The 26,163-nt window shown below is 44.6% G+C and overlaps 1 protein-coding gene across 1 annotated transcript in view; it reads left to right on the forward strand.

Moving 5' to 3' along the window:
• MPI (mannose phosphate isomerase) overlaps positions 1-26,163 on the forward strand; it is a 40,676-nt gene that overhangs the window by 11,840 nt on the left and 2,673 nt on the right. Inside the window, exons 2-7 of the mRNA XM_077468733.1 lie at positions 11,724-11,851; positions 12,291-12,491; positions 19,061-19,202; positions 19,286-19,465; positions 22,673-22,846; positions 25,657-25,865. Coding sequence (XP_077324859.1) covers positions 11,724-11,851; positions 12,291-12,491; positions 19,061-19,202; positions 19,286-19,465; positions 22,673-22,846; positions 25,657-25,865 — 1,034 coding nt within the window. The remainder of the gene's footprint in view (positions 1-11,723; positions 11,852-12,290; positions 12,492-19,060; positions 19,203-19,285; positions 19,466-22,672; positions 22,847-25,656; positions 25,866-26,163) is intronic.

Raw genomic sequence — 26,163 nt, forward strand, 5'->3', positions numbered from 1 at the left:
TGGAGTTCAGCTTTAGGTCTCATTCACATGGGTGTCGAGGCCTGTAGACTGTGAATGGGACATGTGGGTTGAGGGATACAGAGGCTGCACAGACACAGCTGCTCATCCCAATTAGACAGGCACATGGATGCGATCGGTGAGTGCTCAGAGCGGATCGTCTGCATGCCTATCAAACTGGGATGAGCAGCTGTGTCTGTACAGGCCCTGTATCCCCATATACCTACATGGGTGTCTGTATGCAGCTCATAAACAAAGGATTTCCCAGCACAGTTTCCAGCCAGCCTGCAAAACAACCAAATTAACCCTGTCTAACTGTTTATGTTAAAAGCAGAGGGTTTTGTTTGCACACATTTGCAAAAATATGCGTACACCCCAGTGCCCACACCAAGGGATCTTTGTATATACTGCGGTCCTAACTAAATTTCCATAGCCTCCATAGTAGGAGCACATATAAGAATAGATAGTTAAAGCGGAGTTCCACCCTCAAAAAAGTTTTTTTTTTTAAAGTCAGCAGCTACAAACACTGTAGCTGCTGACTTTTAACAAGGACACTTACCTGTCCAGGGAGCCCCCAAAGTTGGCCCCCAAGACTGATCCATCTATTGGATCGGGGGCAGGCGCCGCCATTGTTTCTGGTCTCCTACTGCGCATGCGCATGTCGCGCGGCGCTTTCTGAATGGCCCCATCGTCTTCTGGGACGCACACAGGTCCCAGAAGGCAGCGAGGGAGAAGGAGGAGGGCTCGCCGCAGAAAAAGAAATGACGCACTGCTCCGCGGCCGAACTAGGACAGAAGTACACTTTGTACTTCAAAATGGTAAGAAATAAAAAATAAAGTTATTCAAAAACTAGGGGGGAGGGAGGGGTGGTCTTTTACTTTAAGACCAAGCTGTAAGGCAGGTATACCTGGAGGGCGCCCACCCCCCCCCCATAAAGGCACAGGGGCGCACATGATGCCCAGCAAGAGCACAATGGCAGAGAAGGCACCCAGTGCATCCCTGCACCCAATATACAATGCCTGTTTGCAGCACCTGGCAGCTCAGCAGAATTAACCACTTTCAGACTGCCCACGGTACATATATTGCAGCAGGGTGGCCGCTCTGTGCCAGATCACGTACATAGTACGTGATCTAACACTTCTGCGTCTGGGGCGCATGTGCACACACAGTGGGAGTCCAGCGGGAGAGATTGCTGTTCGGAAGTTATTGATCCGTGTTTAATGCCTTCCTCTAGTCAAAGCACCTCCCACACAGTGAGAAAGCACTGACTAGGCACACAGTTAACCCTTTGATCGCCGCTGATGTTAACCCCGTCCTAGCCAGTGTTATTAGTACAGTGACGGTGCATATTTTTTTTACACCGAACATTGTATTAGTGTCACTGGTCCCCAAAATGTGTCAGGTGTCTGTTTTGTCCACCACAATATGGCAGTCACGCTATAAGTCACTGATCGCCACCATTAGTAGTAAAAAAAAAAAAAAAAAAATCCTATAGTTTGTAGACGCTATAACTTTTGCCCAAACCAATCAATAAACGCTTATTGGGATTTGGTTTACCAAATATATGTAGCAGAAATGAGACTTTTTACATATTTTTTTTTTATTGGAAATGTTATATAGGAGAAAGTAAAAAATATAAGTTTTTTTTTTTTTCAAAATTATCTGTCTTTTTTTTTTGTTTATGTCAAATGAATAGGCTGTCTTAATGCAACCCATCTTATTGCAATGTAATAGAGTAAATAGGTCCTTAATGATGTGCGATTGAAAATAAATGGCACATCTTTGAATGACAAAGTCAAGAAATATTACATAAAAAGAAATGAATTCTCAATGTGTCCCATCCTCTGATTTCTCTGTATATTCAGTGGAAAGTTATGTAGACTCATCACTTCCACACTGTGCCATGTCAGTGATGTATTTCACACCCAACTGACTGTAACTGTTTAACCTGAAACAAATGGCTATTTCTGTCTATATATACACAAGACATTTAAGGGAAGACACATTTGAAAGTACACTGAAAACCCTTCAGAAGTAGAGGTAGCATCCCTAATAATAGAATCTTTATATACTTTTATAGCCTTGCAGCTTCACAGCCTGTTTCCTACTGCGCATGCGCGAGTCGTGCTGCGCTTTCTGAATGGTCCTTCTGTCTTCTGGGACCTGTGTGTCTCCCAGAAGGTAGTGGGGGGGTGGGGGAGGAGGGGCTGGAAGTTTCGTAGATCGCCGCAAACTGCTGTATATTATTTTTATTTTTTTTATATGAAATAATTTCTCCTTTTCCCCCCTTATGTCCATTTATTTGGATCCAGCAGTGCACAATCGTTGTGTTCATGTGCACTGCTCTATACAGCCCTTAGGTTATCTCAGGAGTGAGCAAGAGGGAGAACGAACATAGCCACCCTCTAACAGGAAGTCATATTACAGTAAAAAAAATAAAAAAGGAACTTAAAGATTTGGAGGAGACCAATAGTTACATAGTAGGTGAGGTTGAAAAAAGACACAAGTCCATCAAGTCCAACCCATGTGTGTGATTATATGTTAGTATTACATTGTATATCTCTGTATGTTGTGGTCGTTCAGGTGCTCATCTAATAGTTTCTTGAAACTATCAATGCCCCCCGCTGAGACCACCGCCTGTGGAAGGGAATTCCACATACTTGTTGCTCTTACAGTAAAGAACCCTCTACATAGTTTAAGGTTAAACCGCTTTTCTTCTAATTTTAATGAGTGGCCACGAGTCTTGTTAAACTCCCTTTTGCAAAAACGTTTTATCCCTATTGTGGGGTCACCAGTATGGTATTTGTATATTGAAATCATATCCCCTCTCAAGCGTCTCTTCTCCAGAGAGAATAAGCTCAGTGCTTGCAACCTTTTCTCATAACTAATATCCTCCAGACCCTTTATTACCTTTGTTGCCCTTCTCTGTACTCACTCCATTTCCAGTACATCCTTCCTGAGGACTGGTGCCCAGACCTGGACAGCATACTCTAGGTGCGGCCGAACCAGAATAGAAGAGGCTTTTTTGTGTTAAGACTACATCTTTGAATTGGAGTTTTATGAGTTTAATCTCTTTCCATCCCACGTATAGTCAAATGACGGCTGCAAGATGTTGCTCTTATCCTGGACGGCCGTCATATGACGGCCTCGGCTTCCCGGCTGCTAGGATTCGCATACCTGGCGGCCGTGATGTATGCCAGGCACCCGCAATTGTTGGACACAGAGCAGGGACGTGGATCTGTTTGTGTAAACACACAGATCCACGTCCTCTCAAAGGAGAGGAGACCTATTGTGTGTTCCCAGTACAGAGGAACACCGATCGGTCACCTCCTCCAGTCAGTCCCCTCCCCCCACAGTTAGAATTACTCCCTAGGTAACACATTTAACCTCTTGATTGCCCCCTAGTGTTAACCTCTTCCCTACCAGTGACATTTATACAGTAATAAGTATACGCTTATTGTGATTTTTATTTATTTTTACCAAAATTATGTAGAATACATATCTGCCTAAACTGAGGAAGAAATATGTGGGGTTTTAAAAAAAAAAAAAAAATTGGAATATTTATTATAGCAAAAAGTAAAAAATATAGTTTTTTTTTTTTTTTTTTCAAAATCGTCAGTCTTTTTTTGTTTTATAGCACAAAAAATAAAAACCGCAGAGGTGATCAAATACCACCAAAATAAGGCTCTATTTGTGGGAAAAAAATGATCAAAATGTGTGACCGCGCAATTTTCATTCAAAGTGCGACAGCGCTGAAAGCTGAAAATTGCCCTGGGCAGGAAGGGGGTGAAAATGCCCAGTATTGAAGTGGTTAATGTCACTGTAAGTCTCCTTAGGGCTCATGCACACTGCAGCTCAAAAAAAGCTGCTTTCATTTCAGCTTGATGCTTGTGCTTTTTTGTGCTCTTGTGCATGTTTTTATTGAGCTTCTTCAAGCTACTTTGAGCTTATTTGAGCTTCTTTGAACATTAGCGTTTTTTTTCACAAACTCTCCTAGATAGTATTTTCTTAACCACTGTATAAACAAAACAAAAAGCTGGAACAGACGTGTTTGTGAAATTGCAAGCTTCTTTGAGCTTTTCTGAGCTCTTTGGGGCATTAGCTCCTCTCAAAAATGTGGTGGGGTTTTCTGCCTGTAGGAGCATATGCGTATTGTGTGCATGGACACATTGGCTAACATGGAGGGGAGAAATGAAGAAAGATCAAAAGCCTGTAGGAGCCGCTTCTTTGAGCTCATTTGAGCTGCAGTGTGCATGAGCCCTTAGGCCCCATTCACACCTGAGCATAGCGTTTTCAGGCAGAAAGTCCTGCGTTTTTGCCGTGATTTTGACTCATTTTTGCCACGATTTTGTACAGGTCAAAAGTCACCAATGTAAATTTTTAGTTTTCCCCAGAAAAGTAATTAAGGGGAAATCCTCCAATGGGGACACTAGTGGTCCCTAAGGAATTCCCCTAATTTTCTGTGATTTCCTCTCACTTCCTGTTTGGCTATGGGACAGGAAGTGAAGGGGAATCTCCACAATGGGATGAAGATGTTGAAAAAAAAAAAATCTGACAAAGGATATAACCCTCCCTGCTTCTATCAAAAATGTAAAAAAAATAAAATAAAGTTTTGCCTATAGTTCTACTTTAAAGTGGAACTTTACCCTATAACAACTTGATTAAAAAGAAATGTTCTTTAGCAAGGAACATACATTCCACATTAACAATAATGCCACCAAAATGAGTGTGTTCTGTGAATTGCCCCTAGCATTGCTCCTGTTTCTTAATCATACATCACGGGACACAGAGCCATAGTAGTTACCATGTGGTATATATAGGCCACGTTCAGGTGATGGACACTGGCAAACTCTAAGACAGGAAATCCACTCCCTATATAACCACTCCCACTACTGGGAGTACCTCAGTTTTTTCGCCAGTGTCTTAGGTGTTGGTCACGAGTAAAGATGTGCTGTGCTGAGCTCCACTGGAGCAATCCTTGCTGGGGCTAGCTATGCAGCCGGTTTTTTTTTGGGGGGGGGTGTTTTATGGGTCCAGGAGTGTGGATCCCCCGATAAAAAGGGCCCCAGTTCCTGAAGCTTTTTTAAACGGAGCCCACTGTGAGGGGTGAAGATTGGGTCTGTTGGTTTTACCACAGAAAACTCTGCGACGGGAAAGGTAAGTGGAGATTTCTAAGGAATTTTTTAAGTTTCTTATGAATTGTCTCCTTTACAAAGTAAATGTTGTCATGCCTAAAAGTCACCACTGGGGGCTGTATAGAGCACATACATTGCCATGCTTTCCTACGCTGTGTCACGCTGTCTCAGTTGAAGCTGCAGATTCCTCTGGCGAGCAGTCCCACAACTCCGGTAAGATTGGGGGGGGAGATTTTCTTGCAAAAACACCCCCCACCTGGGAAAAGCTCTCCCCTCTCCCTGGATAGTGGGAAGCCAGAACTGTCAGCGATGCTGCTCCGTTTTTTACCGCCCCTGCAGGGCGGTTGGATTACCGGGTCTCCTAGCCACCCCCCCCCCCACACAAGCCGATCCCATCGGATCGGAGGCCCACAGCTGTGCAGGAAAACACGATTTTTCAAAAGAGAGGGGAAGCGTGATGTGATAGAGGGGACGGAGAGCGGCGTTGGCGTGCTGCAACGCCCAGTGCAGGAGTATGTTTTTAAAACTCCATTATTTGCTGGCTGCAGCTGTCGGAGGGACATAAGCAAAAAGGATGTACAGTGGGGCAAAAAAGTATTTAGTCAGCCATCAATTGTGCAAGTTCTTCCACTTAAAAAGATGAGAGAAGCCTGTAATTGTCATCACAGGTATACCTCAACTATGAGAGACAAAATGTGGAAACAAATCCAGACAATCACATTGTCTGATTTTTGAAAGAATTTATTTGCAAATTATGGTGAAAAATAAGTATTTGGTCACCTACAAACAAGCAAGATTTCTATCTCTGCCAGACCTATATCGTCTTCTTTAAGAGGCTCCTCTGTCCTCCACTCATTACCTGTATTAATGGCACCTGTTTGAACTTGTTATCAGTATAAAAAACACCTGTCCACAACCTCAAACAGTCACACTCCAAACTCCACTATGGTGAAGACCAAAGAGATGTCGAAGGACACCAGAAACAAAATTGTAGACCTGCACCAGGAGGGAAGACTGAATCTGCAAACCGAATCTGCAAACTATCTACACTTCGATGTAGAAAATCTTAATCTCAAACTGATGAACTGGGGGCAGGAGATGGTGAATTTTTCTCAGGGGACCAGGATGAGGCCGATGACCCCTCTCCTGGGGATTCAGATGCGGAGGGATCAAGTTCACAATCTGAAAGATTAATGGTACAATCTCTTACTGAATTGGTCCTCTCCATATTTATGCTACCCTTAACTGAGTCAGTTGATAAATCTACTTTTTGTTTGGGTTTGCTAAAACCTCCCCAAGCTGTGTATGCCTTTCCTATCCATTCTTTGCTGGAAAAGCTTGTGTATTCTGAGTGGGATCACCCAGATAAGCATTTTTATCCTCTTAAAAAGTTTGCAACACTTTATCCTATGGAGGAAAAGTTTAATAAAAATGGGAGATACCAGCAATTGATGCTGCTATATCCTCTGTGAATAAAATTTTGACTTGTTCGGTAGACAATGCTCAAATGCTTAGGAATCCAACAGATAAGAAGTTGTAATTCCTATTAAAAACACCTTTTCTCTAGAAGGCTCAGTAACTCAGCCTGCGTTGGCAGCAATTGGTGTGTGTCAGTCCTTGAGAGACCAGTTTAAACAGGTGCTCAAGATTATTCCTGATCAGCAGGCTCAAGATTTGGCCGAGCTACCAGGGACGTTATGTTTTGCAATAGATGCTATGATAGATTCTGTTCTCCAGGCCTCACACCTTACACTTGGGCTGGGGCATATGCGTAGAATACTATGGTTGAAAAATTGGTCAACCGAAGCGCCGTGCAAAAAGCTCCTGGCTAGTTTTCCTTTTCGCGGTGAACGGCTGTTTGGGGATGATCTGGATAAGTACATCCAAAGAATTTCTAATGGGAAAAGTACCCTTTTGCCATTTAGGAAAAGGAGTAAGCATATTTCATTTAAACAAGCCTCTTTTCCAGTGCCAGGAACATCAGCCTCCAGGCAATCTCGACAGCTTCCATCGTCAAATTCAAGAGGTAAACCTCAGGGTCAACCCCAGGGACAAAAGAAGTCCTGGGGAAGAAAACCTACAAAACAAAATACTAAAGCTTCTTTATGAAGGGGCACCATCGCTCGTTCGAGTGGGGGGAAGACTTCTGCAGTTGTCAAGGGTCTGGCAGGAAGAGTGTCAAGACAAATGGGTGGCTTTCTCAATTACTCTAGGGTACAAACTAGAGTTCAGAGAGTCCCCGTTTCCTCGTTTTCTCAGATCCAACGTTCCCAGGGATCCAGAGGAAAATAAGTCTCTCTTTCAAGCATTGGACCATCTTTTGTCTCAAAAGGTGATATCGGTGGTCCCCATAGAAGAGCAGGGATTGGGGTTTTATTCAAACCTTTTCACGGTACCAAAACTAAATGGAGATGTCAGACCTATTCTAGATTTCAAACATCTAAACCGTCTTTTCAATATACGCTCTTTTCGCATGAAGTCTATCCGATCAGTAGTCTCCATCCTACAAGGAGGAGAACTTCTGCCGTCAATCGACACCAAGGATGTATACCTCCATGTGCCAATTTTCCCTGTTCACCAGAAATATCTATGCTTTGATGTAGAAAATCTTAATTTTCAGTTTGTAGCTCTGCCTTTTGGCCTAGCTACTGCACCTCGAGTTTTTACAAAGGTCCTGGCCCCCTCCTCTAGCCAGATTAACGATTATAGCGTACCTAGACGATCTGCTCTTGATAGACCAGTCAGTAGCCCACTTAGACCAAAGTATGGTCACCATGGTCAACTACCTGGAATACCTAGGTTGGACTACCTGGAATACCTATTGTTGTTGGTAAATCTTCCTTAAAACCATCAAAGAGATTGGAATACTTGGGTCTGATCATAGATGCAGTCCAGAAGAGGGTATTCTTACCCCAGGTGAAGATCAGTGCCATAAGGGAGCTGATTCAGGTAGTCAAGGCAAAGAAGAATCCTTTTATTCGACTTTGCATGAGGTTGTTGGGAAAGATGGTGGCTTCATTCAAGGCCGTTCCTTATGCTAAGTTTCATTTGAGACTGCTGTAAAACAGTATCCTATCGGCTTGGAACAAGAAGGTCCAAGGTTTAGATTTTCCAATGTGTTTGTCTCCAAAGGTGCGCCAGAGACTCAGTTGGGGGTTGATAACCAAGAATCTGCAGAAGGAAAAAATCCTTCCTACCAATTACCTGGAAGGTAGTAACAACAGATGCCAGCCTTTCGGGTTGGGGAGCAGTCCTGGAAGAGCCAACTGTCCAAGGGAAATGGTCCAGCTCAGAAATGACCTTGTCCATCAATATTCTAGAGATTCGGGCAGCGCGCTTGGCCCTGAGGGCCTGGACGTTCAGGTTACGGAATTGTCCTGTCAGGATCCAATCTAACAATGCCACAGCAGTGGCCTATATCAATCACCAAGGGGACATGAGAAGTTATGTGGCCCAGAGAGGGAGGTGAAGCATATCCTAACTAGAATTGGCTGGCAGACTACTTGAGTTGCCAGCAGTTTTTCCCAGGACAATGGTCTCTTCCCCCGCGACATCTTCGTGGCAATATGTCAAAGATGGGGGATTCCGGACGTAGATCTATTTGCATGCAGGTTCAACAAAAAGATCGACAACTTTGTGTCAAGAACAAAATATCTGCTAGCGTGTGGAACAGATTCCTTGGTATTCCTGTGAAATCAGTTCTCACTCATTTATGCATTCCCTCCTGTTCTGCTGCTTCCACGGCTTCTTTGCAGGATCAAGCAGGAAGGGAAGTCAGTGATTCTTGTTGCCCCAGCGTGGCCCAATAGATCTTGGTTCGCAAAGATCATAAAGATCAAGGTTCGGTATTCCATCCTACCTTACAAATGCTAAATTTAACGGTTTGGCTATTGAGACCCACATTTTGAAGAAGCGTGGGCTGTCAGGTTCAGTAGTATCTACCTTGGTTTATGCAAGGAAGCCGGCCTCCAGAATCATATATTATAGAGTCTGGAAGGCATATATCTCCTGGTGTGAATCCAAGGGTTGGCACCCCAGGAGGTATGTCATGGGTAGAATCCTTGACTTTCTACAAATGGGGGTAGAAATGAAGATGGCCAGGACCAGGTCTTGGCCTTTTCAGTATTATTTCAGCCACTTGCTTCGCATTCTTTGGCTCGTAGCTTTATTCAGGAGGTAACGCAGCTTAATCCTCCGGTTAGGTCACCCCTGAACCCTTGAGACTTGAATTTAGTTCTGTCAGCATTACAGAAACAGCCTTTTGAGCCGATATGACATAATCCCTTGATCCTTTTGACAACAAAACTAGCTTTTCTGGTAGCCATATCTTCTGCAAAAAGGGCATTAGAGTTGGCTGCTCTTTCTTTTAAAGAGCCATATTTAATCATTCATAAGGACAAGGTAGTTTTGGGTCCTCATCCTAACCTTCTACCGAAGGCAGTGTCAAGTTTTCATTTAAACCAGGATATTGTTCTACCTTAATTTTTTCCAGAACTCGGTTCTACGGAAGAAAAGTCACTACATTCTCTTGATGTGGTGAGAGCAGTCAGTCTACTTGAAGGCGACTGCTCAGATTCAGAAAACTGATGTTTTGTTTGTATTGCCTGAAGGTCCTAAAAGAGGATAGGCAGCATGGAATTCAAGTAATTGTTCAAGCTTATGGTTTAAAAAGGAAGATTCCACCTTTTCAAATCAAAGCGCACCCCACAAGGGATGTTAGTGCTTCGTGGGCAGTGCATCACCAAGCATCCATGACTCATATGTGCAAGGCCGCAACTTGGTCTTCAGTCTATACATTTACCAGATTCTATCAGGTAGATGTAAAAAGTCATAAGGATATTGCCTTTGGGCGCAGTGTGCTGTAATCTGCAGTATAAATCCTTTAATCTCATGGTGCCCTAATTTTGTTGTGTCTCCCTCCCTTCAGTTGGCATTGCTTTGGGACATCCCACATAGTAATTACTATGGTTCTGTGTCCCGTGATGTATGATTAAGAAAATAGGATTTTTATAACAGCTTACTTGTAAAATCCTTTTCTTTGAAGTACATCACAGGACAGAGGTCCCTCCCTTCTTTCTGGTATACACGTGTATTTCTTTGCTACAAAAACTGAGGTGCTCCCAGTATGGGAGGGGTTATATAGGAAGTGGACTTCCTGTCTTGGGGTGCGCCAGTGTCCATCACCTGAAGGTGGCCTATAACCCACATAGTAATTACTATGGCTCTGTGTCCTCTGATGTACTTCAAAGAAAAGGATTTTACAGGTAAGCTGTTATAAAAATCCTATTTTCTTGCTGGAGGCTGCCATTTAGCTGAAGCCCAGAGCTCCTGAACAGCAGTAAATCGGTTACATTTCTGGAATGCTGGGATTGCTAACTGTCACATTTGCTTGTGCTCTCAGCCAAACTGTCAAACCATCAAATGACTGGTGTCATCACTGATCACATGTGCAGCACCATGGCAGTCGAAAATCAAACAGAAGCAGCTTTCTTGGCTTTAAGACCCCTTTCACACTGAGAGAGCGGGGGTATCGGCGGCATAGCTTTAGAGGCGCTTTTTTTTGGGCCGCTAGCAGGAGGCTTTTAATTCCTCGCTAGTGACCGAATAAAGGGTTAAAAGCACCCGCAAAGCATCGCTGACGAGGAGCTTTGCAGGTGCTTCAGCGGCACTGCCCATTGATTTCAATGGGCAGGGGTGCTTTAGGAGCAGTGTATACACCGCTCCTAAAGCGCCTCAAAGATGCTGCTTGCAGGACTTTTTTTCCCCATTTTGCCAGTGCAGCGCCCCAGCGTGAAAGCACTTGAGCTTTCACACTGGGATTGCAGATGAGGCATTTTTTAGGTGCTTTACAGGTGCCTGAAAAACGCCTCCAGTGTAAAAGGGGTCTTAAGGATAGGAGGGTTTAATTCCACTTTAAGGCTGTCAGAAGATCGGCCTCTACAAGCTCAGCAGTCCCTAAAAATGGAAAGCAACTGAGCATGTTTAGAGCAGGGCGAGACAGTGTATTACTGGATTTTACACAGTATAGACACTTATTTTTAATGTTTTAAATAGATATACTTGCAAAGAGGCCAGCCTAATATACCTGCAAAGAGCCCAGGAAGTTAGAGGTTTGCTGGGCTTTTGGCAGGACCAACAGGGCCACTCTAAATTTCTGATAGTATCAAGCATTTTTTATTTCAGTACTATCATTAAAATAAAGAGAATTTCAATGCTGGGATTTACATGCAGTTTATATTCGATATACCTAGAGAGGAATAAGTGACCCCTGAGCCTGTCAGAAGTACCTCTTGGGAGTACACGTGCCACTGGTTGGTAACAATAATTTTGCTAATGTACTTCAAAGAGTATATTAGCACAATTATTGTATACAATAACCCAATGAACTGCATGAATCATATTTTAATAATATCCAGCCAAAGCGTAAATTTTTCACAGCAAATATATGGGTTAATGATTTCATCTTTGTACAATGCAGCAAGTGGAAAGTGGAATGGATGGTGAGGGTTACTTTGTAGACTAGCTAGGTAACGGTTATTTACTTCCTATTGCTTGTGTTTGTAATCTTTTCTCCTTCCTTTTTTTTTGCAGTATTTCTTCTCTCTTGTGCAATACAAGACTATGCATGGGGAAAGCTGGGCAGCAGCAGTGAGGTGGCTCAGTTGTGGGCTAATGGTGACCCCAAACGTCAGATAGAGCCTACCAAGCCATATGCAGAGGTATTATTCATAGGTGGATATATTAGACTATAAAATGTTGTACAAATTTGTATGGATTTATAGGAGGCACTGTTTTAATGATTTAATTTATTTACTTGAATCTATAGAAATAAAATGCATCGGTCCCAGTTTATATTGTTTTGCATTGTTCCTGATACTTGCTTTGTAAATCCCCCTCAACTGACAAATTCGTTTTGTGAAGTTAAAAAAAAAATGGATCTTCAAGTCTTGAAATTAATCGTTTTTGGCACCCTAAGCGCAGGTAGCAGGCACATGTTTTGTTGCATGGCAAATGTGCTACAAACATGCCAAAACGCGTGGTGATAAACCGAGCCACGCTCTGCTCCAAAAAACAGATGTTTTTTCATGTGCTGCTCATATCACCCTAAACTGATATGTTTTTACTAATGGTCTTGCTTTCCTCATTTTCCTCCAATAGTTATGGATGGGAACTCACCCAAAAGGTGACGCTGTAATCCTGCATAGAGGTGTAGCCCACAAGACTCTGGGGCAATGGATTGCTGCTCACCCGGATTGTCTCGGGACGAAGGTCAGAGAAGCTTTTAACAATCAGCTTCCTTTTCTGTTTAAAGTGCTCTCAGTGAGGCTAGCACTGTCTATCCAGGCCCATCCAGACAAGGTAGGTTGGGTGCTGCATGAAATAGCGGGGGGGGATTATGATTGAAAAAAAGTCTGAACTGTTTGTGATGTTGGCTCATTCCTCTCGACTTCTTATCTGCCCTAAAAACATAAAAAGGGAGAAGTTTATTGGTTTATTTTCTTGGGCTCCTTTCACATAACCAGTCTGATCGGGTCTCCCCAATGATCCATTCATCCCTATGGACCTGTGGGTTTAAACGGACTTGTGTACCTTTGACCCAATCCTGTCCCCTAAAAGTCTCATCTGCCACTGTGCACACAGACCTGGAACATGAGGATTCTGATCACCACACTCAGTCTGTTGACACTTTCTCTAGCTCTGCAACTAAAACCCTGTCTCTCCGTATGGGCAGAGAGCTGGAGAAAGAGTTTACAGGATCCTGGCATTGCACTCTCCATCCACCGATCATATAATACGCAATACTATTTGCACAGAGCAGCCCTGGACCTTCTCAGGTTCCCCATTGGTGCTTCTGACTCCTCACTCCTGCTGAGTGTCCACATATCAAGCTGCTTTGGGGGCACTAGTGTGAGCTCTGTCCCGAGCCGGCTCTGCGTGTCCATAAACACAAAGAGCACGGCTTGGCCTCACCCCTGCTGCCTCCTCAATGGCTGGGATTGACAGCAGGGGGAGCCAATGGCTTTTAAGGGGTTCTAAAGTCATAAGGTTTTTACTTACCTTAATAAATTACCTGCATAAAAGCAAAAAAACGTTCGCTAGTTGTTCCCCCCCCCCCCCCCCATTACTTACCCGAGTCCTGTATCAGTCCAGCGCTGTGCGTGTCTGCAGCAGTGCAACACTCTCTCTTTCTGGTCCCACAGGGCAGATTGATAACTGCAGGTACCATTGGCTCCTGCTGCTATCAATCAAATCTATTGAGGGAGAGGGGGACAGGGCCCAGGTGCTCTGTGTGTATCTATAGATGCACACAGCCTGGGTCGGGAGCGCACCCGCACATATGCCTAAATAGCAAATCTATGGGGCCACACAGAGAAGAGGAGGTGTGGACAGCGCCAGCAGAGGACCCTAGGACAGCAGGTAAGTATACACCTTTTTATTTTAGGAGGAAAATAAATGAGCGTTTACTATCACTTTAAGGCCAGCACCCACTCCTAGTTAGTTAATCTCTCTATCACTCTGTTTTATCATTTTATCAGCGGGCTTCTTGTCCATGCAAGAACCGGTTGGCTGTCTGTGCTGCTTCTTAATCTGAGCTTTGCTAAACAGGAAATGACAAAGGCTGATACTAGTGCAAATTCAAGTACTTGCACTGCTTGCATTTGAAAAAATAAATTTCTGATAAATGAATGAAAAACTGCAAAATGAAATTGCGTCTTTTATATCTGCTTTAAAATGTGACCCCTGCACAATAGTGTGGATTATACAAATATCACTTTGAAAGTTGACATTTAGACCCCTTTCACACTGGGGTGTTTTTAATACGTTTTTCAGGCGCTTTAGTGTTAAAAAAGAAGCCTCATCTGCAATCCCAATGTGAAAGCCTAAGTGCTTTAAGAGTCCTTTCACAATGTCAGTGCCTGAAAAATGCTCTTAAAGCGCCGCTTAAACTAGCAGCGATTTACCAGCATTTTTCAAGTGCTATTGGGGTGCTTTTAACCCCTGCTAGTGGCCAAATAAAAAGTTAAAAGTGCCCATAAAGCTTTGCGGGCACTTTTTAGGTGTTTTTGGGGCGCTTTAGGAGCAGTGTATTCACCTCTCCAAAAGCGCCTCAGTGTGAAAGCACTTGGGCTTTCACATTGGGATTGCAGATGAGGCTTCTTTCAGGCATTTTACATGCGCTTTTTTTAACGCTAAATCGCCTGAAAAACGCCCCAGTGTGAAAGGGGTGTTAAGCTGGCCATAGATGAATCGAAATTCATCCGGTTCAGCAGGGACCAACCAAATTATGATCAATGTGTAATTGCTCAACCAAAAAAGCATGCCAGCCCAGCTTGTTGCTGTATTCACAGAGAAAGAAAGGAAATGAGTCAGCCGCTTATCTTAAAGTCACTTTTATTGTAGATTTTTCAATAAAATCATACTACAAATACTACAAGAGAGGTAAACAGTAGACAGCTAATGTGTTTTACAATAAGCTATGAATATGCACTGAATTAGCAAGAAACGTTGTCTGTGGTTTCCCTCTGTGGTATGTGATTTTTATTGAAGAATCAACAATAATTTCCTTTCTTTTCCTGTATTGTGTTGGAAACATTTTTTCCGATCAGGGCTGCAGCTGATGATCAGTGTATCCTGTTGTCAGAATACAAATTCTCATCGGGAAGGAGTATTCTATCCTCCTCTCTTTTGTAGATGGAGAAATCCATTCAGTTTTCTACTATCAGCCCCCTTGCTGACAAAAAAAACAATGAATCTATGGGCAGCTGTAGTGGTAGCAGGTAAAAGTTAAAGTGCAACTGCACTTTTGTTGAGAAAAAACATTCCCCTCTGGGTGATCTATGTAGATTGCAAGGATTATAACAACCTTTGTTGCAGATTCCTACATTTTGTTATTCTGAAAAAATCCATGTGTGTTTGTCTGTGTCTCTGTACTGAGTGGGTCTAAGGGTCCGTTCACACAGGGGCAACACGACTTGTAGGCGACTTGAGTGAGGCAACTTGTACACGACTTGAGTTAAGATCACAGCGCGACTTGGGACGACTTCAACACGACTTGTGATGACTTCAACCTGACTTGGGACGACTTACAAGTCGCCCCAGGCCAGGCGACTTTTGCCGTGGCCAAGCAGAGAATGAGCTCAAGGGGGAACTCCACGCCAAATTTCTGAAAAAAATTTGGCGTGGGTTCCCCCTCCGAGAGCATACCAGGCCCTTAGGTCTGGTATGGATTCCAAGGGGAACCCCCTACGCCGAAAAAACGGCGTGGGGGGTCCCCCCAGATCCACACCAGACCCTTATCCGAGCACGCTACCCGGCCGGCCAGGAAAGGGGGTGGGGACGAGCGGGCGCCCCCCCCCTCCTGAGCCGTACCAGGCCGCGTGCCCTCAACATGGGGGGGTGCCTTGGGGGAGGGGGGGCGTACGGCCCCCCCACCCCAAAGCACCTTGTCCCCATGTCGATGAGGACAAGGGCCTCTTCCCGACAACCCTGGCCGTTGGTTGTCGGGGTCTGCGGGCGGGGGGGGCTTATCGGAATCCGGGAGCCCCCTTTAATAAGGGGGCCCCCGGATACCGGCCCCCCACCCTATGTGAATGAGTATGGGGTACAATGTACCCCTACCCATTCACCTGTGAAAAAAAAGTACAAAAAAAACACAACACAGGGAAAAAATATTTTATTGCACAGCTCCGGGGGTCTTCCGTCTTCGGGGGTCTTCTCGCCGGACTCCTCCGCTATCTTCTTGTAGCTCTTTTGCTAGCGGAGGAGTCCGGCTTTCTTCCTCGCCGCCGGCCTCTTCTCCCGACTTCGGGGGTCTTGTCCCCCTCTTCGGTTCTTCTGCCGGGCCACCGCGCCTTCTTATAGTCTTCTGTCGTCGCCGCCGCCGCCGCCGCCTTCCGTTCTTCTCCTTCTTCTTCTCCTGGAGATGTTGACTCGACGAGCTCTCCGGCCGCAATGCCAGGGACGCGCTGCGCTGCCACTTATATAGGGACAATGGGGCGGTGTCACATGGGTTGATGTCACATGGGTTGGTCACATGGGTTGATGTCACATGGTAAGGGGGCGGGGTCACCATGTGACATCAACCCATGTGACCAACCCATGTGACCTCAACCCATGTGACACCGCCCCATTGTCCCTATATAAGTGGCAGCGGAGCGCGTCCCTGGCATTGTGGCCGGAGAGAGCGTCGTGTCAACATCTCCTGGAGAAGAAGAAGAAGAACGGAAGGCGGCGGCGGCGGCGACAGAAGACCGGGCCACCGCCTCTAAAAGAGCTATAAGAAGGCGCGGTGGCCCGGCAGAAGAACCGAAGAGGGGGACAAGACCCCCGAAGTCGGAAGAAGAGGCCGGCGGCGAGGAAGAAAGCCGGACTCCTCCGCTAGCAAAAGAGCTACAAGAAGATAGCGGTGGAGTCCGGCGAGAAGACCCCCGAAGACGGAAGACCCCCGGAGCTGTGCAATAAAATATTTTAACCCTGTGTTGTGTTTTTTTTTGTACTTTATTTCACAGGTGAATGGGTAGGGGTACATTGTACCCCATACTCATTCACATAGGGTGGGGGGCCGGGATCCGGGGGCCCCCTTATTAAAGGGGGCTCGCGGATTCCGATAAGCCCCCCGCCCGCAGACCCCGACAACCAACGGCCAGGGTTGTCGGGAAGAGGCCCTTGTCCTCATCAACATGGGGACAAGGTGCTTTGGGGTGGGGGGGCGCACGCCCCCCCTCCCCCAAGGCACCCCCCCATGTTGAGGGCACGCGGCCTGGTACGGCTCAGGAGGGGGGGGGGCGCCCGCTCGTCCCCACCCCCTTTCCTGGCCGGCCGGGTAGCGTGCTCGGATAAGGGTCTGGTGTGGATCTGGGGGGGACCCCCACGCCGTTTTTTCGGTGTAGGGGGTTCCCCTTGGAATCCATACCAGACCTAAGGGCCTGGTATGCTCTCGGAGGGGGAACCCACGCCAAATTTTTTTCAGAAATTTGTCGTGGAGTTCCCTCTTGAGAGCTGATAATTCTGTCAGAGTCGCCTCCGTATAGACGGAGATCCGACTTGGAGGCGATCTCCATTGAAATCAATGGGTACCGGTCGCCTACAAGTCGGATAGAAGTAGTACAGGAACCTTTTCTGAAGTCGGAGCGACTTCAGTAGTGTGCATTAAGACGGCTCTCATTCACTTACATTGCTTTTTAAATGTTGTCCGACCTGAGGCGACTAGGGGCGACCTGAAGTCGGATCAGGAGTTGCCCCTGTGTGAACGGACCCTTATGGGAGGGGTTTCATAATTAACTGTCGGGTGTGCAGCTGCAGGGCACTAATGAGGAAATCTGCTGGGCCTGCATCCCTTTAGACGTGCTCCTATTAATAGTATCTCTCCAAAAATTAAATTTTTGTTGCGGGGAATGCCTGAAATTTGACTTGTAGCTTAGGTAGACTTCTGGGAAAATTGGTGAGCCAATCACACAAGCAGGAAATTATGTTTCTGGGAAGTGGTCAGTATACATTCTGTGTACAGAACAACTCCATGCAGCCATATTGCAATGCATTCTCAGAAAATTACAGTGGCTGCAGATTGAAATGGAAAAGGTAATTTTTAATAAAATTCAATCACAATATAATTAGTGTCGCAATTATATGTGCGATATTATTTTTTCTTTATTTGCTATTTTCTTTCCCCCCACCAAAGTGGAGTTACCCTTTAACCAGTTCCCGACCAGCACACGCCGATGTATGTCGGCAGAATGGCACGGGCAGCCATATTGGCGTACAGGTACGTCCAATCTTTAATGCCGCCCGCCATCGCGAGCGCGCCGCCACCGGTGCGCTCGCGATGGCGGGCGGCATTAAAGATTGGACGTACCTGTACGCCAATATGGCTGCCCGTGCCATTCTGCCGACATACATCGGCGTGTGCTGGTCGGGACCCCGGTGAGTCTGGTCGCGGGTCCCGCAGACTCGATCGCCGCGGGCATACCCGTGATCGTCTTACGGGGCGGCTGAACGGAGAGATGCCGTTGTAAACAGCATCTCCCCGTTCTGCCTAGCAACAAGTGACGCTGATCTCTACTCCATGTGATTGGAGCAGAGATCAGTGTTTACTAAATGAAAGCCCAGCCCCCAGCAGTTAGTAACACACCCCTAGGAACACTTAACCCCTACACTGCCACCCACTGGTTAACCCCTTCACTGCCAGTGTCATTTACACAGGAATCACTGCATTTGTATAGCTGTGATTGCTGTATAAATGACAATGGTCCCAAAAAGGTGTCAAAAATGTCCGATGTGTCCGCTATAATGTCGCAGTCACAATAAAAATCGCTGATCGCCGCCATTACTAGTAAAAAAAAAAATGATTAATAAAAATGCCATAAAACTATCCCATATTTTGTAAACGCTATAACTTTTGTGCAAACCAATCAATAATCGCTTATTGCAATTCTGTCTTAACAAAAATATGTAGAAGAATACGTATCGGCCTAAACTGAGGGAAATTTTTTTTTTTATATATTTTTGGGGGATATTTATTATAACAAAAAGTAAAAAATAATGCTTTTTTTCAAAATTGTCGCTCTATTTTTGTTTACAGCGCAAAAAAAAAAAAACCCCAGGGGTGATCAAATACCACCAAAACAAAGCTCTATTTGTGGGAAAAAAAGGACGTCAATTTTGTTTGGGAGTCACGTCGCATGACCGCGCAATTGTCAGTTAAAGCGACGCAGTGCCTAAACGCAAAAAGTGGTCTGGTCTTTGGTCAGCAAAATGGTCCGGGGCTGAAGTGGTTAAACACTTATCTATTTCTCAGAATATCATTCTTATTAATTAATCTTGTGTTCTCGTGTGTTTTTTCTTCCATTTCCAGTTAACTAACTTTTCTACCTTTTCTCAGCAGTAACACATCATTATCATCTCTTTCCTCTTAATATCTTCACAAATAGGCATTGGCTAAGAAGCTGCATGCTCAGTTTCCACAGCATTACCCTGATGACAACCACAAACCAGAAATGGCCATTGCCCTTACACCTTTCCGGGGTCTCTGTGGATTCAGACCTATATCTGAGATTGTAGCCTTTTTGCGGGGTATGAATACATTGTTCTTCATAACACAATGGAAATACCCCGGGATCATTCTAAAAGATGCCTGACCCTGGGCTCTGTTTCAGATGTTCCTGAGTTCCGTGCACTCATTGGCCAGGATGCAGCAGAGCAGTTGGAGGCAAGTGCAGCGGATCTGTCCAAAGATGTGGAGGCTCTAAAGCGATGTTTCACCTGTATGATGCAGAGGAGTAAGGAGGAGTACGCCGAACAGCTTAAATTGTTGGTACAGCGAGTAACGCAACAAGGTACACAGTTGTCTTTACTATTACATAAACACATTCTAATTTTGTTCTTTTTTTGTTCCGTTTGTAGAAAAACTAAAAGGACTATTTTTATAATGTTATTACTTTTTTCCACCTATTTTTAGGGCCTCTTCACATCAGATCACGGTGCAGGAAACACATGTTCTGTGCACATTTCCTGTACCATGTTCAAACCACACTGCTTTTGTGATCTGCAGTGGTTGTTGATGCAATGCTAACAACACCCCAATCTAGGGTTGCACCGATACTGGTATTGATATCAGTGCCGATACTAAGCATTTCTGAGCGAGTACTCGAGCAAATGCTCCGATACCTGAAACCGATACAGATTTACTTGAGCCCAAGTATCGGCGAGTACTTGCTGATAAAACACCAGTATTGGTGAAACCCTACCGTAAACTCCGATCACAAACACAGTGCATTTGCCTATACCAGATTACATGGTACAGAAGTACTAGGCAATCTGGTTGTAGTGTGTTTTTTTTTAAATGTAGTGTATGCACTACTTTTTGGTGTGGTGCAGTGCGATTTCAGCACAATCAAATGGATGGGCTGAAAATGCACTGCACTCAAATTGCACAGGAACACAATCACATTCTGTGTGATTCCTGGTGTGAACCAGCCCTTAAAGTGGATGTAAACCCTCACATATACCCAGCGAAGTGAACATCCTCAGATGATGAAACAAATCTCCCTACATAAGTTTACTTGTATATGTACTGTCTTTAACCACTTAAGGACCAAGCCTCTTTCTCAGATTTGGTGTTTACAAGTTAAACATTTTTATTTTTTTTGCTATAAAATGACTTAGAACCCCCAAACAGTATATATATATATATATATATATATATATGTTTTTTTTAACACCCTAGAGAATAAAATAGCAGTCGTTGCAACACTTTCTGTCACACCATATTTACGCAGCGGTCTTATAAGCGCACTTTTTTGGGAAAAAATACACTTGTTTGAATTAAAACATAAGACAGCAGTAAAGTTAGCCCAATTTTTTAATATTGTGAAAGATAATGTTACACTGAGTAAATTGATACCCAACATGTCATGCTTCAAAATTGCTCCTGCATATGGAATGGCGACAAACGTTCATAGGCGATGTTTAAAAAATTCTACAAGTTGCATGTTTTGAGTTACAGAGGAGGTCTAGAGATAGAATTATTGCTCCCAATCTAAAGATTGCTGCAATATCTCACATGTGTGGTTTGAACACCGTTTTCATAAGCTGCCCACGTGTGCTTTCGCTATTGCACGCAAGCTCATCGGGACGACTCTTATTTATTTTACTTTTAGTTTTTTATTTTGACACAGTTTTTTTATTTTGGGTCACTTTTATTCCTATTACAAGGAATGTAAACACCCCTTGTAATAGAAAAAAAAGCATGACAGGATCTCTTTAATATGAGATCTGGAGCCAAAAAGACCTCAGATCTCATATTTACACTAAAATGCAATAAAAAATAAATTGAAAAAAACAAATGAAACAACAAAACAAATTCTCCTTCAAGAGTTATGGGCCAGAGTGACATTTTGACCATCTTCCCCTCAGTCGGTAGCCAGGCTTCCATGGGAGAAGTCACGATCGTCTCCACCAATACCAGCAGGTCCGTTAAGCGGTGGAGATGACTGGAGCATGGCGGGAGGGGACGCCGCAGAGACCACTTTTATCTTAAAGAGAAAGGTACACAGTTCCCGCTGCAAAGATCACTACAGAGACCACATTTATAGGAAACCGGACCGCTCACTGAAGAAGAAACCAGGGTTTTGGTAGCTAGCTGCTGCCATAACAATGATATCCCTCTTCAAAGTGCTGACGTATATCGGCGTGAGCCGATCCAGAAGTGGTTCACTTGCTATATTCTTTAGACAGTGCACACCGTGTTAGAGATTTTCTCTTCCTGTTAAGCACTGGGAGTAGATTATTGCCCATACAGCCAAGACAGCTGATTGGAGGAAAGGTACACATCCCCACTCCACACATGCAAAGGAAGAAACAAATGTGCAGTGCTGTGACAAGACAAGCTTTCTGCTAATCTAATTATAGCAACTTCCTACGACACAAATTTCAGGCTAGTTTTATCTCAGTTGATGGAGAACTTGTCAGAAGTTATGACGTTAACAGAAGAATGGAGCAGCAAAAACACAGGGGACTTAGTGCTTTGGAGAGAGATAAAAAAAACTGGTAACCTGTAGACATTTTTAAATGTCGCCTATGAAGATTTTTAAGGGTAAAAGTTTGTCGTCATTCCACGAGCGGGCGCAATTTTGAAGTGTGATATGTTGGGTATCAATTTATTCAGAGTAACATTATCTTTCACAATATAAAAAACTAATTAGGCTTACTTTACTGTTTTATTTTTTAATTAAAAAAAAGTGTATTTTTTCCAAAAAAAGTGCGCCTGTAAGACTGCTGCGCAAATACAGTGTGACAGAAAGTATTCAAGTAATTTTCTAGGAAACAAATGACGATTTTAACTTGTAAATAACAAGTGTAAAAAAAAGGTTTGGGGTTGAAGTGGTTAATCCGATACCTGTTATATCCTGCCAGGCATCCTCAGTGTAACAGGGGATCGGACAGCCTCACAGGTGATCAGTGCGGTGGCTGGGGCAGTTACAAGTACCGATCCCCCTGTATAACTTTTCTGACAGCCGCTTCTCCCCCTCTCCCTCCCGGGGCTGTCAGCTGCTTTAGTGAAAGGCTATACAGGGGGATCAGTGCTTGTAACTCCCCCCGCCGCCGCACCGATCATTCCTGACTGTCCCCTGTGTGTTCTTCCGGCTCCCCGGGTCCTCCTCTGGCTTCCGGTGTTCTCCTCCCTTTCTCTGTCTCCTCCTGCTCCGGATCCCCCTCTGTGCTCCCAGCTCCTCCTCCGGTCCCCCCCCCTCCCAGATCTGTTGGGATGGAGAGAGGAGGAAGGAGCTGGTATATATGTCATTTACCGGCTCCTTCCCTTTTCCGAATAAACACTGACTAAACTGTGTTTACGATGCTTATAACTTTTTTGAAATGTGTTTTTCTGGATATTTTTGTTGTTATTCTGTCTTTCACTGTTAAAATAAGCTCTCATGCTGATGTCTAGATCTAAAAAACAAAAAAAACATTATGAAGCCCCCAGGAATTAAATAATTTGAGTGACAGTAATTAGAAAACCTGTTTCTTATGCAATTGTTTTCCAGTTCAGAGTGGAAGTGATGTGTCTTCTTGTATTGGAGATCTGCTCTTGACACTAAACTCGCAGTTCCCAGGAGATATTGGCTGTTTTGCCATCTATTTTCTCAATGTGGTAACTCTGCAGCCAGGTGAAGCCATGTATCTCGGAGCCAATGAACCCCATGCATATCTGGAGGGGGGTGAGTAGCTTGCACGAGGGTACACATAGATTTAGTAAAATGCATTTTTCAATCCTTTTAAAGGTGGCTGTGAATTGATGATATATAACAGCGTTTCTCAACCTGTGCAGAGTCTAAAAGGGTGCTACAGCAAAAGTATTTAAAAAAAAAAAAAAAAAAAACCTTCTGCAATTAAGGCATAAGACATAAGGCAACTAAGATTCTTCACTGCCGGCTTAAAGGCTTAGTTCACCTTTGTTCACTTTAGGTCATGACACAGGAAGGAGTTGTTCAGCTAATCTCATTAGCATTAGCTACCCTAAACTGGTCATTTCCTTCCTGTGTCATGACCTAAAGTCAATATAGGAAGTAAGGCAGAAGTAATGGATAAGTGTTTTTAAACAGCTATGGAGATAGTGAGGTAAGCCTGTGCAGAATTAATGCAAAGCTGTTTTTTTTGCTAAAGAAGTACATTAATGTTATATTGGTACATAGGGGAGCTGGAATTTAAAAAAAAACGTAGCCTTTAAACCTTGTGTTTAACTGCAGTGTCAGTCTGGTGTGTTTTATTCTAGCATGTAACCTCCTCTGATACTCTGTGGGTCGGGAACTCGCCCAGCATCCTTCCTTGATTGCCCTCACTTGCCTCCGCAGAGGAAAGGAAGATACAGGTCGGTGGGGCTGTCTGCTGCCCTCTCCTCCCCCAGCCTCTTCCCAGCAACCAGAGGTGGTGGGTGGAATCAGAGGTGGGGCTACCTCTTCCATGCTGTACAGGTGGCTGCTATGGCTGATCAAGCAGCTAAAGATGAGGGAGCAGAGAGAGCAACCCTGCAAGTCTTTCATCTCCAGTGGAGCAATAAGTGGCAGAGGGGGAGACGCTCCTTCTCACTGACTGACGCCGCATACCGCGCACTGACTGACGTTACACACCACTCACTGACTGACACCGCATACTGCTCACTGACTGACGTCACACACCGCTCACTGACTGACGTCACACACCGCTGACTGACATCACACCGCTCACTGACTGGTGTTGCATACCGCTCATTGACTGACACTGCTCACTGAACGACGTTACACACCGCTCACTGAACGACGTTACACACCGCTCACTGAACGACGTTACACACCGCTCACTGAACGACGTTACACACCGCTCACTGAACGACGTTACACACCGCTCACTGAACGACGTTACACACCGCTCACTGAACGACGTTACACACCGCTCACTGAACGACGTTACACACCGCTCACTGAACGACGTTACACACCGCTCACTGAACGACGTTACACACCGCTCACTGAACGACGTTACACACTGCTCACTGAACGACGTTACACACCGCTCACTGAACGATGTTACACACTGCTCACTGACTGACGTGATACACTGATCACTGACTGACGTTACACACCACTCACTGACTCACGTTGCGCGTCTCTCACTGACTGACGTTACACACCGCTCACTGACTGACGTTACACACCGCTCACTGACTGACGTTACACACCGCTCACTGACTGACGTTACACACCGCTCACTGACTGACGTTACACACCGCTCACTGACTGACGTTACACACCGCTCACTGACCGACGTTACACACCGCTCACTGACCGACGTTACACGCCGCACACTGACTGACGTTACACCATCACTGACTGACACTGCATACCGCTCACTGACTGATGCCGCACACCACTCACTGACTGACGTTACATACTGCTCACTGACTGACACTACGGAGAGCGCTATAGTTATAGCTGCTGGCAGTAATGGCATGTAGAAAAATCCAACAAGCTAGTTGTCCCCAAGTCGATCAATGGATCGTCTTGTGTATAATCAGTCTGCCAATACATGGATTGAAATTTTTCCATCCATGCATGGCTGGCTTAAGGTAAGTGTCGCTCATTATTCCTGTGCCACCTAGGCTTAACAAGCATTGAACCCTTCCATTGGCTGGAGGGTCCCCACTGCAAGACTATTTTTTTCCAAACTGGAGTTCAAATGAAAAGAATACCAGTTGTTCACATTAGAGATACCAAGGTGAAAGTATTATTCGAAATATGCTGCCCCGTCTATAGCAACTTCTTTTTTTAAGAAAGGAGAAAATACATTTTGGTGTTTTTTATTTTATTTTTTTCCCTAACATAAAAATTCTATTTACTTGGCTGGTTTATTGTGTCTAATATTTAAATACACTATGGGGGTTCAGTGGTTTTTATATAAAAACACTATCTGTTATAAAAATACAGTGTGATATTTGCATGAATATTGCCCCAAGAATCACAAGTCCTCTCATGCCGCGTACACACGACCGGATTTTTTGACGGACTAGGTCTGACGGTCTTCCTGACGGACTTTCGGCGGAGTTCCGACGGACTTTCCGAAAGAACAGACTTGGCCACACACAAGCACACCAAAGTCCGACGGATTCCAACGTGATGACGTACGACCGGACTAGAATGAGGAAGTTCATAGCCAATAGCTGCTCTAGTGTCGGTTTTCGTCCGCCGGACTAGCATTTCCGACGGGCTCGAGTCCGTCGGAAAGATTTGAAACATGTTTTAAATCTAAAGTCCATTTGATTTTTTTAAATCTAAAGTCCATTTGATTTTTAGACAGCAAAGGTCCCATGAAGCCCACACACTAATGAATTGTCCAGCGGATTCGTTCCGTCGGACCTAGTCCATGGAAAAGTCTGGTCGTGTGTACGCGGCATCAGAATGTCATTTCTTAAACAAAAGTAATTGTTCGATGAAACCCGTGATCTATTTTGTCTGCTATGCAGTAACATGTATGTGTTCTTATTTCTCCTTTATAGACTGTGTGGAGTGTATGGCTTGTTCTGACAACACAGTCCGTGCTGGACTCACCCCTAAGTTTATAGATGTGGACACGCTGTGTGACATGTTAACCTACATATCTGCTCCTGCCGCTAACAAACTCTTCACTCCAACACCTTTCAGTGGAGACCCTCATGCCCTCCTCTACAACCCACCTGTACCTGATTTTACTGTCATCAAAATTGAGGTCAGACATAATTAAAATGTTGAAAAATATTTCTTTATGGGTGTGTATTATCGGAACACTGATTATATAAATCTCAGCCATCAGGTATGCAGCGCGAAGTTTAAGGTAAACATTATGCCCCCTTTAGATCTGATTTTTTATTTTTATTTTTTCCCGTCATATGACGTCGCCCTACAAGAACAATCCCATATGTTTCCTTTTTCTATAGTACCTGTTCACATCTGCGTGATTTTTACTCGGCTGTTTTTGATACATGTCCTTCTATAGTGAGATTTTGGCTCCATGGCCTGTAATGGAA

Source organism: Lithobates pipiens, unplaced genomic scaffold (genome assembly GCF_037356315.1).
Source record: "Lithobates pipiens isolate NorthernLeopardFrog02 unplaced genomic scaffold, aLitPip1_a1.2 Scaffold_8, whole genome shotgun sequence".
Classification (NCBI taxonomy): domain Eukaryota; kingdom Metazoa; phylum Chordata; class Amphibia; order Anura; family Ranidae; genus Lithobates; species Lithobates pipiens.